This window comes from Martes martes, assembly GCF_963455335.1.
Source record: "Martes martes genome assembly, chromosome: 1".
Classification (NCBI taxonomy): domain Eukaryota; kingdom Metazoa; phylum Chordata; class Mammalia; order Carnivora; family Mustelidae; genus Martes; species Martes martes.
In genome coordinates this window covers 210,440,916-210,459,642 of record NC_137888.1, presented here as the reverse complement: position 1 = coordinate 210,459,642, position 18,727 = coordinate 210,440,916, and the positions used below count along the sequence as shown (strand labels likewise).

Sequence of the window (18,727 nt, the reverse complement as noted above, 5' to 3'; positions counted from 1 at the left end):
AGTGGTATTGGTATTAGGGTCTGTGCATTTGAAGGAGCAAACACTTCTTTCAGTCTTCAGAAGCTGCTTTCACTCGATAAAGACCTTCTCCTGCTGAGTTTCAGGCCTGGTGGTTTGCTTCTAGGATCATAGTTGAGTTGGGTTGGAGCCATGTAATACAGCTGCTCCTGGAACTGTAACAGTCTGTGTGAAAATCCTGTTAGTAGGGCAGTAACCCTTGTCTGGTCCCTGGGTAGACAGGACCGCCTCCAGGACCTTGGTCAGTAGGGCTGGCCCTAGGACAAGGGTTCTCGTCAGGATCCACAGGTGGCAGAGCTGTTTTCCTAGTTGTGTGGGAAAGTATGGCTCTCTCACTAGACGTGCATGAGTGGCCCCATAACACAGCTGAGAGGGGCTGGAGCCATGTCATAGAACTGCATTAGGGTCCACTTCCATGACTGAGTTCCGTAGGCCTGCCTCAATGGGCACTGATGGATGAGTCTCCACTTGGGTCTCTGGGTGGGCATGATTCTTCCTACATTGTGACTCAGAGTGTTTGGAGCTGGGTTGTGGGCTGCTTCAAGATCTGCAGTCAGACCAGGTCAGCAGGTTTGCCTCCAGAGTCACAGATGGACACATGTCCTTCTGGATTCTTATGTGCAGAAGACCCCAGATCAGGAGAGACTGGAGTTGGATCACAGGCTGGCTGCTCATAGTCTGCATCTCAGAGTGAGGTCAGCAGCCTGTTAACCTGAAAGGTATGGGTGGTTGTGTCTCCTTCTGGGGGCTGAGGGATGGTGCCAAGGCCAAATGGGCCATAGCCAAGTCCACATGAGGATATGACTGTTTCCAGGTATGTGGCTGGGACTATGTTTAGCCGACCACCTGGGCATAGGTCTGCCCTCTCAAAATGTCCCTCCTTGTTCTTGAGCTCTGCTGGGACTTTGTAGTCTTTTTTTTTTTTTTTAAGATTTTATTTATTTGACAGAGTAGGCAGAGAAGCAGGCAGAGAGAGAGGGGGAAGCAGGCTCCCTGCCGAGCAGAGAGCCCAATGTGGGGCTCGATCCCAGGACCCTGGGATCATGACCTGAGCCGAAGGCAGAGGCCTAACCCACTGAGCCACTCAGGCGCCCCGGGACTTTGTAGTCTTATACCTGAATACCAAAACTCCCACTAATGGTGGAGGTCTCTAGAATTTGGAAAGGGCAAGTAAACAGATTTCCTCAAGCACCTCCAGAAAGAAAGTAGCCCTGCTGATGCATTTTAGACTTCTGACTTCTACAAACGTAAAATAATAAATTTGTGTCATTTTAAGCCACTAGACTTATGGCAGTGTGTTATAGCTTCAATAGGAAATTAATATATCTCTCTTCCAAAATCTTCCCATCTTACTGCCACTGGTTAGGTCAGGTCCCCATCACCTTTTCCCCTCAACTACTGCAACAGTCTCCTAAATATTCCCTCTGCCTCCAGTTTCTCCCACTCAGAGCAATCCTAAAGTCTTCGTAATACAGCTGTGATTACAGCATGGCCCTAGTGTTCATTGCTTTCAAAATCCTTAATACGTCAAATTAGAGTTTCCCTCCTTTTAGAGCAGAGGCGGGGAGGAGAGGGGAAGGCAGAGGGAGAGACTCTCAAGCAGGCTCCATTCCAGTTCAGGGCTTGATCTCACAACCCTGAGATCATGACCTGAGCCGAAATTAAGAGTCAGATCCCTAACCAACTGAACCACGCAGGCATCCTTCAAATTGGATTCTTAATAGTCTGTCCTCCATCTACATATCTAGGTTTATTTCTAATAACTGAGTCATCAGTTCCTATATCCTCCTGAAATGCCTTAGTCTTGAATTTTCCATGTCTATGTGTACATGGTTCCTTTCTCCTCTAGTTCCAACTCTTCTCCTACCCAAACCATTCTTCAGTTAAATTTCTACTGATTCTTTGTTACTCAATGCTCAAGTGTATTGTCCCATTAGAAGTTTTTGATGAACGGCACCTGGATGGCTCAGTCATTAGGCGTCTGCCTTCGGCTCGGGTCATGATCCCAGGGTCCTGGGATCAAGCCCCGCATCGGGCTCCCTGCTCAGTGCAAAGCCTGCTTCTCCCTCTCCCACTCTCGTTGCTTGTGTTCCCTCTCTCGCTGTCTGTCTCTCCCCGTCAACTAAATGAATAAATAAAAATCTTTTAAAAAAGTTTTTGGGGCGCCTGAGTGGCTCAGTGGGTTAAGCCTCTGCCTTCGGCTCAGGTCATGATCTTAGGGTCCTGGGATCAAGCCCCACTCTCTGCTCAGCAGGGAGCCTGTTTCCCCCTCTCTCTCTGCCTGCCTCCCTACCTACTAGTGATCTCTCTCTCTCTCTCTCTCTCTCAAATAAATAAAATCTTGAAGAAAAGGTTTTTGATGAATCCCAAGTGTTGGTGATGTGGAAACTGTGGAACCATCATTCATTGCTCGAGGGAATGTATGTAAAAATGTAAAATAGTGGAGCCACTTTGAAAAAACAAGTTTAGCAGGTTTTTAAAAATGGAACATCAATTTACCATGTGACTCAGTAATTACACCATGAGTTATCTACCCCAAAGAAATGAAAACACATGTCAACACAGAGACACACATGCAAATATTCATAACAGAATTATTCACAATAACCCCAAGCTGGAATAGCCAAGTGTCTACCAGCTGATAAATGAATAAACAAATAGAAGTATATTTATACGTTTGAGTATTATTCTGCAATTATAAAAAACAAAATACCGATATAAGTTTTCCACATAGATAACCCTCAAAAATAATTACACTAAGTGAAACAAGCCAGAATCAAAGGGCCATATATTGTATGATTACATTTACATAAAATATCTAGAGAAAGCCAATTTATAAAGACAGGAAACAGATAAGGTGTTACCTAAGACTGAGGTGAGACTGGAGACAAGGGAACTTTTGGAGTGATAGAAATGTTCTAAAATTGCCTTGTGGTAATGGGCACATAATTCTATAAGTTTACTAAAATTACTGAATTTACATTTTGAATGGATTTTATGGTATACAAATTATATCTCAATAATTTCATTAAATAAATGTTTTCTCTGGAATTACTTGAGTCGAAAACTTTTACCTTTCTTTTCGACAGGTTCTATTACACACCAACATTATTATGCTCACAATTCTGTATTGCAATCAGATTTACCTCTTTGGTATCCTCTTCAATTTGTACACATAGGCAATAATTAAACATTGCTTGAAACTTAATGGACTGAAAATGAATTTAAGCCACCCCATTTTGCTGAAATATTGTGTCTTTTTTTCAGTAATTTGAAAATCTAATTATATATGGAATACTTGTTTTTTGTTCAAGTTGGTTTTGTCCCAAAAGTTATTCATTCCATCCCTGATAATTGTTTTAATACCCATCACAATCTTTACTATATCACTTCATTTGGGTTCCTCAGAAGAATACACGGAGCCAGTGATTCATTGGCACGCACATTACTGGAAGAAGCAAGGAAGAAGGACATGGGTTAGGGAGAGGGGAAGTGAAACAGGGAAAAAAGTACATCCAATAAAATGTGCCCTAAGTCAGCTCCCACAGCAACTGAACAGTTTTTATCCTGTGGGGAAATATTGGAAAGTGGTGCAAAACGGAAATATGAGAATTATCCCAGCTAATTGATGATGAAGATGGTATACTTCACACCTCTCCATCAAGAGCTGTCCTTGGGTTCCAAGAGCTCAGTCGGTTAAGCAGCTGCCTTCAGCTTGGGTCATGACCTCAGGTCCTGAGATCAAGCCCCGAATCAAGCTCCCTGCTCGACAGAGAGCCTGCTTCTCCCTCTCCCTCTGCCTGCCACTTGTGCTCCCCACCTCTCTCTCTGTCAAATAAATAAATAAAATCTTAAAAAAGAGAGAGCGCGCGCGCTATCCTTGGTGGGGCATAATTCCCTGTTACTTCTTGCCCTGTTACTTCTTACCCTGTGCACCTGTTGCTAAACATTGATTGGCAGGTTGGTATGCAATGGAGAAAGTGAAAGGATCCCTGCAAATGGAGGAGAAATGCTGACAAATACACTCCTCCCTGCAGACTTATTTCTATCAAAATTCTTTTTTCTTTTTTTACTATTTTTTAAAGACTTTTTTTTTTATTTGACAGAGAGAGTGCCCAAGCAGGGGGGAGCAGCAGGCAGAGGGAGAGGGAGAAGCAGGCTCCCCACTGAGCAGAGAGCCTGACATGAGAAATAAAGGTCCAATAGAACAAAGAATATGTAGAGGAAAAGAAGGAAGAGGAAGAAGATAAACAGGAGGCAATATCTCAGTGATATGCAATGCACTATATTACCTACAAACCTGAACAAATGAGGGACACCTGGTTGTCTTAGTTAAGTGTCTGCTGTTGTCTCAGGTCATGATCCCAGGGTCCAAGAACTGAGTCCCGCATTGGGCTCCTTGCTCAGTGGAGAGCTTGCTTCTCCCTCTCCCTCTCCCTCTGCCTGCCGCTCCCCTGCTTGTGTGCTCTCGCACTCTCTATCCAAATGAGTAAAATCTTAAAAAAAAAAAAAAAAACTGAACAAACGAGGTTTCAAATCAACATTCCCACTGTTGAAGTTGAAAATAAGACCAGTGTTTTAAGGAACACTATGGTAGCAAACTTAGGAGTGTGAGCTCAGAGTCAGGTTTCCACATCCCAATCCCAATCTTTTTTAAAAAGAGAGAAAATATCTTAAGGAAATGCCAAGATACATAATTTACAGATGTAGAGCAATAAGTACAGTCTCGATATGGCAAGCACTTCGGTTATGACTACTGTATGATTTCCATTCCATTTCTTCCAGGTTAAAACAAACATACAACCAAATTAAGATGAAGGATATCAGCACTCCAGAGGACAATTTGGGGAGGAAACCATGCTAGCACTCGATATAAGTACTTCACATGTAATTTTGAAAATCTCAGGAATGGCTGTAGAAAAGCTGACCAAAGAATATTATAGACTCCAAATAGGGAAGAAAAAGGAGAAAAAATTATTGAGGAGGTTGTTAAGGAGAAACTCACACAAAAACAAAACCTAACAAAAGCAAACTTTTGAGTACTTTAGGAATAGAAGAAGTGAGGCCTGTCTTTTAGGAGAGGAAAGAAACCCAGAAGATTTACATGCACAATATTTGCCTTGGGAGCCCACAATGTCCCCTTGGTTCTTAGGCCAGTGGTTCATCACGGACAAAGGGTTCCTCGATTGTGGAGTCTTCCTAGGGCCCCCTTCACATCCTTATTCCTCAGGCTGTAGATGAAGGGATTCAGCATGGGAGTGACCACAGTGTACATCACTGAGCCAACTGAGCTCTGTGAAGAATGAGTCGCAGAGGAACTGAAATAGAGCCCCAGGCTTGTCCCATAGTACAAGGAGACCACAGAGAGGTGAGACCCACAGGTTGAAAATGCTTTATATTTTCCTGCTGCAGAAGATACTCTCATTAAAGAGGAGACAATCAGAGAGTATGAAAAGAGGATCCCAATAAGAGGAAACATACCCAGTATGGCAGTGGACACATATAAAAAGATATTATTGATGAGAGTGTCAGAGCAAGCCACCTTGAGAATCTGAACCACTTCACAGAAGAAGTGTGGAATTTCCGTGCCTGGGCAGAAGGTCAGCCGCTTCATCAGTAGGACATGAATCAGGGAAACCCAGAAAATGATGACCCAACACACCAGAACCAGCAGGCCGCAGAGTCGTGGATTCATGATGACTGTGTAGTGCAGGGGGTGGCAGATAGCCACAAACCGGTCGTAGGCCATCACAGTCAGGAGGAAACCATCCATTCCAGCAAAAATCATAAAAAAATACACCTGAATGAGGCATCCAGTGTAGGAGATGTCTTTGCTTTGTGCCTGGATGTTTACCAGCATCTTTGGGACAGTGGTGGAGATGAAACAGATGTCAACAGAGGACAGGTTGGAGAGGAAGAAGTACATGGGGGTGTGGAGATGGGAGTCAGAGAGGATAGCCAGAATGATGAGCAGGTTTCCCAGCACGGTGACCAGGTACATGGACAGAAACAAGCCAAAGAGGAGGGGCTGCAGTTCTGGGTCATCTGAGAGGCCCTGGAGGAAGAATTCTGATACTCTGGTATGGTTTCCTGCTTCCATGTAGCCAATGTGCCTGCTAGAGCAGGGGTTGAAAGCAATATTCAGTGAATAGCCAACTAGCACAGCAGCCGGTCATCATATTTCTAATACCACCATTAGGTGGACATCCTTCACCCTCCGTTAGTCCTTCCAAAGGCAATGATTCATTCACTCACCCAAATGGTAGCTCATTTTCAATCTAAATGTACTTGGGTATCCTTTCAAACATTTAGACATCTCTATTTTTTTTAATTTAAACATATTTAAATTTTTAAATTTTTTTAAAATTTCCTATTCATGGGTCTAATTCTATTTGAGGCCATGGACATAAGCCAATTTCTTCTATGATATGATCATTCAAAATAAGTGAAGACATCAAGTGTCTTTCTTTGATAATCTCCATTATTCAAATATCTCTATACTAGTTATACAATGTGGATTCTCAACTCAAATAGCCTTACTTTGATGAGGTGATGCTGCCTATCAATGTGACAGTTAACTATCTGTTATTGTTATATGTCTTATTATTTTTCATTCTAAATATGCAGTTACTGCTATTAACTTCTTTGTGAGGATTCAGAATGCTCTTGTAAACAGTAGGATGACAATAGATGATGGCTATTTTTGTCAATCCCTTTGGTAGACAAATATCCCCAAATTCAGTATAGAGCTGTGATTTCAAATATGGGATCTTGGGTCAGTCTTTCTAGAACAGAAATTTGGTCTACCAACATACTGTCTCTGTGTGACCTAGAGAAAGTTACTCTCTTGTAGCTGCAGATAGTGTACCTCTACAATGGGAGTGGTAAGTATTCCCTACACTGTAAGCCTGGTTAGTGAATTAAATGAGATGATGCATGTTATGTTTCTACTGTAGTTCTTGTGACATTCTGTGGACCCTTGCAAAGGGTGAGCTTCTGCCCTTACCATCACAATAAATCTGTCTTGTATAGCTATCACTTATCAATATTAAACTGAGACATCCATCAAAGATGGAATTCTGGTCATTATAAACACAATGGGTCTGGTAACTATTTTGACCACCTTCAAGCACTTCTCATTCATGAATACCCTATACCTACCTCCCTCTTTCAGATACCACTTGCCAGGTGGATTTCTCTAAGAACAGAGAAGAGCAGGTGGGCTACATAGATAATAGGGTGAAACAGACGCACACAACCATTAAAGTAAAATACAAAGTTTGGGAGTGTATGCTCCTGTGTGTCCACTCTGGAGCAGGTGTCTGTTGTATTAAAAATCAGCACTTCCATTGCAAAAACATGTCTGGTAGATCTGATTTAAAATATTCGAGGGCGCCTGGGTGGCTCAGTGGGTTAAAGCCTCTGCCTTCGGCTCAGGTCATGATCCCAGAGTCCTGGGATCGAGCACCGCATTGGGCTCTCTGCTCAGCAGGGAGCCTGCTTCCTCTGCTCTCTCTGCCTGCCTCTCTGTGATCTCCATCTGTCAAATAAATAAATAAAATCTTTTAAAAAATAAAAATAAAAAAATATTCAAAAGCTTCTATAAAGGAAATCATCCTTAAAAAATTAAAAGGCAAAAGAAACTAAAAGGCAAATTTAACATGAAAATAAATGTTTATTCATGACAAAAAGGAGGTCCTTGTTATTCCTAATGCCTAGAGATTGCAATTAATTAAAGAGGGAAAAATTACTGAGAACCAATTTAGTCTGAGGAGGTACATAGAAAAGTCTTTTCTGAAATAGGTACACTTGAGCTGCAAGAGAAAGGATGGGTAATGGTTAATCAAGGGAAATAAGGAAAGAGCACGTACCTCAGGTCCTGAGAACAGAATTTGCACTTTCTTCGTGGTTGGGTGAACTCAGTAATGGAAGGGATTTGAGAGGCCAGTGAGATGGAGAGCAGACAGTGACGTTCAGTAGGGACAGAGTATGTGAGGAGCACATAGGGAGCTTCCTGTACTATTCCTTAATGTACCTCTCACATTGGTGATTTTATGTTTATTTGTGGGCCAGAGGTTGTGACTGTTTTTGCTCTCCGTTGTCTTTCTAAAGATTTACATGATGCCTGCACATACTAGGTGTTCCACACATGACATGTTAGCTGTATAATAAAGATTGAGACCAAAAGCTTCCACTATAACACAAGAAAGGAATCTTCAAGCTCATCATATGACTAAATGTAGACAACAACAACAACAACTTGGAATAGTAAAGTTAAATACAATGCAGTCATACCTATTTAAGAAGAGTAGTATATCCTAAACAAGTAAAACAAGTATTTTAGGAATGGGAAGTTCATTAATGCTAGGATGTTTGCTAAAATTCTGCATCACAAAGATAAGAGAAATGAAGAGGAATCATAACCATAATCACAATGGAAAAAAATATTTGAGGAAATGTAATAGTCATTACTGTGGTTAGTTGCCTGGAAAGAGTCTTACTACATGAAGGAACTTTGGTCAGTTTCTTAACACAATAAAGATAGTTGTTTAAAACTGCAACCAAAGGGCACCTGGCTGGCTCAGTCAGTAGAGCATGCAACTCTGGTTCTCTGGGTTGTGAGTTTGAGCCCCATGCTCAGCACAGCAATCACTTAAAAAAAAAAAAAACTGCAGCCAACAGGGTATTCTACATTAATACACTAAATTATTTCTCTTTAATTTGTGAGCAGGTCAAGACAATCTGCTCCAATTCAATCACTCCATATTCTCGTGAATATTTACAGAGATTAGTAAAATAGGAAATGGATATTAGCCTGAATACCAAATGTCAGAAATGATTGCATTATTTGTAGATATATTGTGGACACTAAAGGAAAACAACGACAATACAGAACTATTAAGTGTGATCAGACACTTAAGACAAATCTGCCAGCAGAAACAGGGAATATAATTTTTAAAAATCTAGTCACTTGAGGAATAAAGAGGACAATATGTCATGCATAACACACATCGAGTGAGTAGTTAATAATAAGTGATGGGACAGGAAATGGAACAGGAACTAGAATTCATGGGAAATAATAAAGATGAGACTCACTGGAAAATAACTTACTGAAGAGTGTCTCTAGATTCTGAAAGAGAAGGAAACAGAACAAGGGCTTGGGAAGACTGGTTTAAGTAGCAAGCAAAGCACCTTCAAACTACAGGGACTTCAGCTTTGTAGACTGACTAAATATGGGACTGTGCCTAACTCATTACTCTAGAGATAAACCCAGTGCCCACTTTCTCACCTCTTTCCCCCCTACCCCTCCAGCCCTGACTGGGAAGCAGTGATCCTACCCTCTCTGATGATTATCACTGAAGCTTTCTCTTCTCAGCAGTCTGTCCCAGGAGAACCCATTTGGGTTTTCCCCTAAGCTGCCCTCAGAGAATTACAGTAAAGGGGGAGCAGGACATGTTATTATCATAGTGCCTGGATTCTCAAAGGTCCTCATTGAATAAATTGTTCTTCTGACTTTCCTCACTGCAAACAATTCAGGTCCCCTGGGATACAAAGATGAAAGAATGGCAAATTTTCAGTCATGTCTGGGTAGGCAACAGTGGGCAAAGATGAAGGTACATTCTCAAAAAAATTTTCTTTTTTCTTTGGTTTGACTTAAAATGAGAAAATATCCCCTAAGAAACATTTAATTTCTACAAGAACCAAAACCAGGAATCAACTTTGTGGAATTCCCATTCCTTGAAGAATCTTTGGAGATTTCAAAGATCACTTAGTTCACAGTGTCATGGCGGCAAAGAGGTCCTTTCTGAAGAAAAGCAGAGTGGTTAATAGTTTTGGTTCTGTTGAAAGGACTAACGAAATGAGGACTGAAAATATCCCTTGACTTTTGCTGGTGACATGAAGGCCTTTGTTGATCTTAGGGAGGGCTCCAATTTTTTTTACCTCTAATGTGAGGGATAGGGGCATAAACAATCCAGGTAGAGTGGGTTGATGAGTGAGTATTGAGGAAACGGAGGTGCCAATATAAACCACCTCTAAAGTTTGCCAGGGAACGCGAGGATAGAGGTAAAACGATGCAGTTGAAAAATGAGGAGTATGGTTAGTTTTTTAAAAAATTGTTGAATGGGAAATATGCGACAGGCTAAATTTCAAAGAGTATGATCACATTTAGAATGGACATTTGCATACAGTAGATATTCTGGCTACACAAGTCTCAGGATGCATATACACTCTACGTCAGTGACAATCATAATGTTCCCTAACTCAAATATATGGGATATGTGGGTCCAGAAATCAAGGCTTGTTAGAAGCAGCCCTGTCTGATGTCATGCCCAGTGAGCCGATTGAGCAGTATTTGCTTTTCAGCTCTGGCCTCAGCAGCTTTAGAGCTCTTGACACCTACAAGGTTAGCACTTCCAGAAACATGGCCAAGGTCCTATTGAAGTTTTCTAGCTGCCTGGAATTTGAGGTCCATAAAGCCAGAAGGAGGAGACACCATTTTGGCAGGGTTAATTGACCGTCGCCATGAATGTCATTGTGTGAGCATGGCAGTGGACATGCTCTGGTATCCACCTGTGACCAGTCAGTGGCTGGGAGCAGCCCAGCAGGATTCTCAGACCAAAGACAGTGGTGGATACAGATGGCTGTCAGGCAGTTATGCTCCTGCAGCAGGAGATCTGAGTGGGGAAGTGAGTCAGCTTCCTTTAGCTGCGGGCAATTCTCCAAGAGGTTTAAAGCCTGAGGGCTGTCAGATGGCTCTTCTCCCTGAACCTGGAGAATTAAGCCCTTAATTTTGAAGGGAGAAATGGGTGACCCAACACAGGGATTACTACAGTCCAATCCATTAGCATTTGGTTCATGACCTGTAACAATGTACAGTGTCCATAAAAGTTTATTTGTGATGTAGAAGAGTTGGTAGTTGGAAAGGACTGTCCTTAGGAAGTGGGAGCCACAGTGAGAGAGCCTAAGGGCTGTAGGATCACTGACAATATTGACTGCAGCTTTAAGCCTCCTCTTTGCTCATGTTCCAATGATGACCTCTCTTGGGACTACCTGTTTTGGGCCCCTTGTAGACTAATATAGCCAAGGCCAGGATAGAGGTAGGCTTGCTTTGGTCCTCTATAAATTTGCTCAAGATAACATAGTTTCTCCCCCTTGTGACACTCAGAGTGCACCACAAAATCCAATTAAATGTTAGCTGCCAATTGTGTGCATGTGAAACCTTTGATTTCCCTACAGTTCCCCCTGGAAAAAAAGGGGGGGCATCCTCTCGATCTATAAAATTTGTGGAGTAAGTTCTGGACTTTGCAAAGAATAGCTGTGTAGCACCTGGGTTGTCATCCAGCTGATGCCCGCATCTGTAAGATGCCCTGAGTAAAATCCCTGTGTAAATTGTATCGAGTCGGGCACCTGGGTGGCTCAGTTAGTTAAGCATCTGTCTTTGGCTCAGGTTATGATCCTCAGGTACTGGGATCAAGTAATACATCAGGTCCCTGCTTAGTGGGGAGCCTGCTTCTCACTCTGCCTGCTGCTGCCCGTGGTTGTGCTCTGATGAATAAAAATATTTTTTTAAAAAAACAAACAAACATGAATCTCAGGCTCATGAGTTCAAGCTCCACCTTGGGCATAGAGCATACATTTAAAAAAAAATGCAGTGCGCCTGGGTGGCTCAGTGGGTTAAAGTGGGTTAAAGCCTCTGCTTTTCAGCTCAGGTCATGATCTTAGGGTCCTGGGATCAAGCCCCGCATCGGGCTCTCTGCTCAGCGGGGAGCCTGCTTCCTCCTTTCTCTGCCTGCCTCTCTGTCAAATAAATAAAATCTTAAAAAAAAAACAGCAACAACTACACTCCTGGTACCCACAAAGTGGAAACATCCTAAGTATTCATCAACTGATAAATAAAATGTAATATACTCATACAATGGAATATTATTCACCAAGAAAAAACATGATGAGGGTGCATGGATGGCTCAGTTGGTTAAGCTGCTAACTCCTGATTTTGGCTCAGGTCATGATCTCAGGGTCCTGGGATCGAGCTCTGAGCCAGGCTCTGTGCTCAGGGAGTCTGCCTGAGATTCTCTCTCCCCCTTGCCCTCTGCCACTCCCCCACTCAAGTGTGCTCTCCCTCTCACTCTCTCACAAATAAAATCTTTTTATAAATGATGTATACTACAAAGCGTCTGAACCTTGAAAAGCATACTAAGTGAAAAAAAATCATTGAGAAAAGTTGTATGATTTCATTTCCATGAAATGACTATACAATACAAACTGACAGAGAAAGAAAATAGATTTGTGGGTGCTTAGATGTTGAGGGAGGAAGAAAATAAGGGTTGGACAGCCACGGGTGCTTGCAGAGTGATGCAAAGGTTCTAAAATGTAATGCTTGCACCACTCTGTGATATAATAAAAAACATGGATCAGTATAGTTTTAAAAGAGTAAATCATATGGTATGTGAATTATATCTCAGTAATAGCTGTTGCAAAACACATACAAAAGGGAAAATCAATTATAATAGCTACATTATAAATAATTATAATAGCTACATAAGTACACTCATAAATAATTTTGTCTTTGAAGAACCTTGAGCAGAAAGATGTAATAACCACTAGCTGCCATAATATTTTAACCACTCAATGCTAAAACATAGTATAAAATTACTGTAAAAAGAGAGTATGATATGACCCTAAGTCTGGAAACTGATACAGGTGCATATAGAGCAATTCACTGTTTAATGAAAGTGGAATTTCAAATCAGTTTGTCAAGGATAGCTTATCAATAGATCATTCTAGGGGCGCCTGGGTGGCTCAGTGGGTTAAGCCTCTGCCTTTGGCCCAGATCATGATCTCAGGGTCCTGGGATTGAGCCCCACATTGGGCTCTCTGCGTGATGGGGAGCCTGCTTCCCCCTCTCTCTCTGCCTGCCTCTCTGCCTACTTGTGATCTCTGTGTGTGTGTGTGTGTGTGTATCAAGTAAATAAAAAATTAAAAAAAATAGATCATTCTACAGAAGACTATGTTTCTGGAGAAAAAGCAAAAATGGATCCACTCTCCCACATCACATGATAAATTGCATTCTTGGAGGACAAACATTATAATGTCATTAAAACATACATTAAGAGTGCCTGGGTGGCTCAGTGGGTTAAGCTGCTGCCTTTGGCTTAGGTCATGATCCCAGGGTCCTGGGACTGAGTCCCGCATCGGGCTCTCTGCTCTTCGGGGAGCCTGCTTCTCCCCCCGCCCTCTGCCTGCCTCTCTGCCTACTTGTGATCTCTGTCTGTCAAATAAATAAATAAAATCTGTTTTTAAAAAGACATACATTAAGAAAGAAAATAGGAAACATTTATGTAATCTAGAGTTTGAAGAGAATTTTTCAAGGCAAGGCAAAAAACAGACTTTTTTCAAAAGATTCCTTTGGCTACATGAAAATGAAATATTTTATACAGAAACAGATGAAACATGAACATAGCAAAAAGTTATGAATTCAAGGGATGAGTAAGACACATTTGATAACACACATAAACCATTCTCGGTAATGTGCTAATAAACCAGGATCTACAAGGACCTTTATGAACTCCACCATGACCATCCACTGAAATCCACATCACCCCTGACAGTGGTAGGAACTCTAGAACCATTGCTGAGTAACTAAAAATGCCTGTTATAGGTGCTGTTCCACAACTTAGAATGGGGAGCCCTGGACTGTATGGAAATTTTTGAAAAATAAAAAAATTGAAGCCAATGCAAGTGTATATAGAAGAATTTACTACATAACAAAAGTGGAATTTCAAATCAGTATGTCACGGGTAGTTTATCAATAGGTACTGCTACAGTATGGTTTATTTGTGAAGAAAAAGGGAAAATGAGGGTGCCTGGGTGGCTCAGTGGGTCAATCCTCTGCCTTCAGGTCATAACCTCAGGGTTCTGGGATCGAGCCCCACATCGGGTTGTCTGCTGGGCAGGGAGCATGCTCCTCCCTCTCTCTCTGCCTGCCTCTCTGTCTACTTGTGATCTCTCTCTCTCTCTCTCTCTGTCAAATAAATAAAATCCTAAAAAACAAAAAAAGGAAAGGAAAAATGGATCTACTATCCCACACCACTATCCCATGAAACTAATTTCTTAAAATGTCACTAAAAACAATGCATTTAGAAGAAAATTAGGAAATCTGTTGGAATCTAGAGTTTGAAGAGAATTTTTAGGGTAAGGCGGGAACCCTCAAAATTACTTGTTAAGAAAGCATCCTCTGAAGGTAGACCCCGCCCCATGCCCAGCCTTGCCCTCCTGACTTCCAAACACAGCACAGGCCTGGCTCGAGCCCCACCTAGTCTCTCGGGTCTGTCCCTGCCCTCTGTCCCCACGCTGGCCCAACTCCAGGACCCTCAGCACCCAACGAGAGGAAACTACGGGTTCCCAGCAAGAAGCTGTCCAACGAGTGGGGCGGTCCTAGTTGGAGCCCCGCCCCTTACGGCGAGAGGCAGGAAGCGGAAGTGGCGTCACCGGCGCGCGGCGGTCTTTTCCGCGTTGTTCAGCGTCTCCCTGGGTGACTCAGGTTAGTTGTCGTGGGGTTGAACCTGTGTTCGGCGAGGCCGCAAGAAAAGGAGGCCCGAATGCGAGGAGGGCGTTAAAACACAGGTGAGACCCAGTCTCCAAGCGGCCTCTTGAGAGGGGCCGGGTCCTTGAGCTCGTACCCTTCGTGGTCGCTAGTGCCCGCCTTGGGCCGGGCCGGGAGGTGCGGTAAGGGGGCGCCTGCGGAGTGTTTTCGGCCACGGTGCCTCCCGGTTCAGACGCCTCAAGTAATGGTGGCGACTCCTTTCCAGGAGGAAGTGAATTTCCAACGAGCCAGGTAGGTTGTCCCGACCGGGTGCCCTGCGGTTCTCATGACGCTGGCACTCCTGGCCCTTGTGAGCACCGGGGGAGCCTTGGTTCAACGGGCCTTTCCTCTACTCATAGGCAAGAGAAAGTTTCTTGCTAGCATTGGACCTTGGCATTGCCTGTTTTTCTTTTTCTTTTCTTCTTCTTCTTTTTTTTTTTTTTTAAGATTTTATGTATTTGTTTGACAGAGAGAGACAGCCAGAAAGAGAACACAAGCAGGGGGAGCAGCAGGCAGAGGGAGAAGCATGCGCCCCGCTGAGCGGGGAGCCCTACGCCAGACTTGATCCCAAGACTCTGGGATCATGACCTGAGCAGAAAGCAGACGTTTAAGGACTGAGCCACCCAGGCGCCCCTGTTTTTCTTTTTGAACGTTACCTATAGGTAGAAAGAAAAGAGACTTAGGTTCAAGGGTGTGTATATTTCTGTATATAAGAACAGACATGTATGGGCCACAAGTCATTCTTCTAAATGAAAGCAGGAATACTCCGCTGTCTCTTGCTCTGAACGTCCTGGGCCGGTGCATCCCTCTCAAACCATCACAAGAAGGGCCTCCAGGAGAAAAAGGTGGGATCCTTGTGGCACTAGTTCCAGAATAACTGACTTTACCCTTAACGGGATGTTTGGACTAAGTGTGGTTTATCCCCTCAATTTTTCTTCTGTAAAATCTGAAACTTTGAACAAAATTTGAACATCCAGTACAGTGAATGTTCATTATAGTAGTTTCACCCATTTTTAGCATTTTGCATGCATGCTCTCTCTGTGTGAATAACTGAATCCATTTTATGGTGAACTCCGAGCATAAGTTGAAAATAAAATACATGCATTAAACTTGATCTTTATTTTATTTTTTATTATTAACATATAATGTATTATTTGTTTCAGGGGTACAGGTATGTGATTCATCAGTCTTTTTTTTTTTTAAGATTTTATTTATTTGAGAGAGAGTGAGAGAACATGAGAGGAGAGAAGGTCAGAGGGAGAAGCAGACTCCCCACAGAGCTGGGAACCCTGTGTGGGACTCGATCCTGGGACTCTGGGATCATGACCTGAGCCGAAAGCAGTGGCTTAACCAACTGAGCCACCCAGCCCCCCCGCCTTTTTAAGATATGATTCATCAGTCTTAACACAGTACAAGTGCTCACCACAACACATACCCTCCCCAGTGTCCCTCACCCAGCCACCCCATCCCTCCCATCCCCCTTCACTCCAGCAACCCTCAGTTTGTTTCCTGAGATTAAGAGTCTTTTATGGTTTGTCTCCCTTCTTATTTCATTTTTTGCTCTCTTCCTCTATGATCCTCTGCCTTATTTCTCAAATTCCACATATCAAGGAGATCATATGATAATTGTCTTTCTCTGATTGACTTATTTCCCTCAGCATAATGCCCTCTGGTTCCATCCATGTCATTGCAAATGGCAAGATTTGGGGGGTTTTTGGTTTTGTTTTGTTTTTGTTTTAAATATTTATTTGACAGAGATCGCAAGTAGGCAGAGAGGCAGACAGAGAGAGGGGAAGCGGGCTCCCCGCTGAGCAGAGAGCCCGATTCGGGACTTGATCCCAGGACCCTGAGATCGTAACCTGAGCTGAAGGCAGAGGCTTAACCCACTGAGCCACCCAGGTGCCCAAATATTTTTTTTTTAAGATTTTATTTATTTCACAGACAGAGTTCACAAATAGGCAGAGAGGCAGGCAGAGAGAGAGGGGGAGGCAGGCTCCCTGCCAAGCAGAGAGCCCGATGCGGGGCTCGATCCCAGGACCCTGGGATCATGACCTGAGCCAAAGGCAGAGGCTTTAACCCACTAAGCTACCCAGCCGCCCCAAGATTTTGTTTTTCTTAAAGGCTGCATAATATTCTGCTGTATATATATACATCTTCTTCATCCATCTGTTGATGGACACCTGGGCTCTTTCCATAGTTTGGCTGTTGTGGACATTGCTGCTATAAACATTGGGATGCAGGTGCCCCTTCAGATCAGTCCATTTTTATGTTTGGGGTAAATACCCAGTAGTGCAATTGCTGGGTCATAGGGTAACTCTATTTTCAACTTTTTGAGGTGCCTCCATACTGTTTTCCAGAGTGGCTGCACCAGCTTGCATTCCCACCAACAATGTAGGAGGGTTTCCCTTTCTCCCTATCCTTACTAGCGTCTTTGTTTCCTGGCTTGTTAATTTTAGCCATTTTGACTAGTGTGAGGTGGTATCTCATTGCGGTTTTTATTTGTATTTCTCTGATTCTGAGTGATATTGAGCATGTTTTCATGTGTCTGTTGGCCATTTGGATGTCTTCTTTGCAGAAATGTCTGTTTATGTCTTCTGCCCATTTCTTAATTGGATTATTTGTTCTTTGGGTATTGAGTTTGATAAGTTGCATTTGGTAGATTTTTGGATACCAGCCCTTTATCTGATATGTCATTTGCAAATATTCTGTCCCATTCTGTTAGTTGTTTTTTGGTTTTGTTGACTGTTTCCCTTGCTGTGCAAAAGCATTTTATCTTGCGTTTTGAATGTTAACAATAGTAGATGAAGTCCCAATAGTTCATTTTTGCCCTTGCTCCTCTTGCCTTTGATGATGTGTCTAGGAAGAAGTTGCTGTGGCTGAGGTTGAAGAGTTGCTGCCTGTGTTCTCCTCAAGGATTTTTTTTTTATTTGACAGCGATCACAAGTAGGCAGAGAGGCAGGCAGAGAGAGAGAGGAGGAAGCAGGCTCCCCGCTGAGCAGAGAGCCGGATTTGGGGCTCAATCCCAGGGCCCTAGGGATCATGACCCGAGCCAAAGGCAGAGGCTTTAACCCACTGAGCCACCCAGGTGCCCCTCTTTAGTAGGATGTTCTTTAGCTTCCATGTATTTAAGTTGTTTTTTTTTAAGATTTTATTTATTTGACAGAGATCACAAGTAGGCAGAGAGGCAGGCAGAGAGAGAGGAAGGGAAGTAGGCTCCCTTTTGAGCAGAGAGCCTGATGGGGGCTCAATCCCAGGACCCTGGGATCATGACCCGAGCCAAAGGCAGAGGCTTTAACCCACTGAACCACCCAGGTGCCCCGTGTTTAAGTTTTTTCCAGCTTTCCTCTTGTGATTGAGTTTGAGTTTCAAAGCACCGTGGTCTGAAAATATGCAGGGAATGATCCCAGTCTTTTGGTACAGGCTAGGAGCTGATTTGTGACCCAGGATGTGATCTATTCTGGAGAATGTTCCATGTGCACTAGAGAAGAATGTGAATTCTGTTGCTTTGGGAAGGTATGTTCTGAATATATCTGTGATGTCCATTTGGTCCAGTGTGTCATTTTAGCCTTTATTTCCTTCTTGATCTTTTGTTTAGATGATCTGTCCATTTCGGTGAGGGGGGTGTTAAAGTCCCCTACTATTGTTGTATTCTTGTCGATGTTTTTCTTTGATTTTGTTATTAGTTGCTTTATGTAGTTGGCTGCTCCCATGTTAGGGACATTGATACTTAAAATTGTTAGATCCTCTTGTTGGACAGACCTTTAAAGTATGATATAGTGTCCTTCCTCATCTCTTCTTATAGTCTTAAGCTTAATATCTGACTTGTCTGATATAAGTATTGCCACCCCAGCTTTCTTTTGATGTCCATTAGCATGATAAATGGTTTTCTGCCCCCTCACTTTAAATATGGGGGCATTTAGACTCTTTGGGTCTAAAATGAGTCTCTTGCAGACAGCATATCAATGGGTCTTGCTTTTTTATCCAGTCTGACATTTTGTGTCTTTTGATTGGGGCCTTTAGCCCATTTACATCCAGGGTAACTGTTGAAAGATAGGAATTTATTGCCATTGTCTTGCCTACTGTCAGGTGACTGATACTGTTTATCGTCTCTCTTCCTATCTGGTC

At 42.9% G+C, this 18,727-nt stretch overlaps 1 protein-coding gene across 1 annotated transcript; it reads right to left on the bottom strand.

Annotated features, from left to right (window-relative positions):
* Positions 1 to 5,182: 5,182 nt before the first annotated feature.
* Positions 5,183 to 6,133, bottom strand: LOC308349694 (olfactory receptor 7D4-like; the record flags this gene model as incomplete). The annotated part of the gene is made up of 1 exon (XM_080814492.1): positions 5,183 to 6,133. The coding sequence occupies exon 1, from the start codon at positions 6,116 to 6,118 to the stop codon at positions 5,183 to 5,185; it is 936 nt and encodes a 311-aa protein (XP_080670618.1). The 5' UTR covers positions 6,119 to 6,133.
* Positions 6,134 to 18,727: the final 12,594 nt, after the last annotated feature.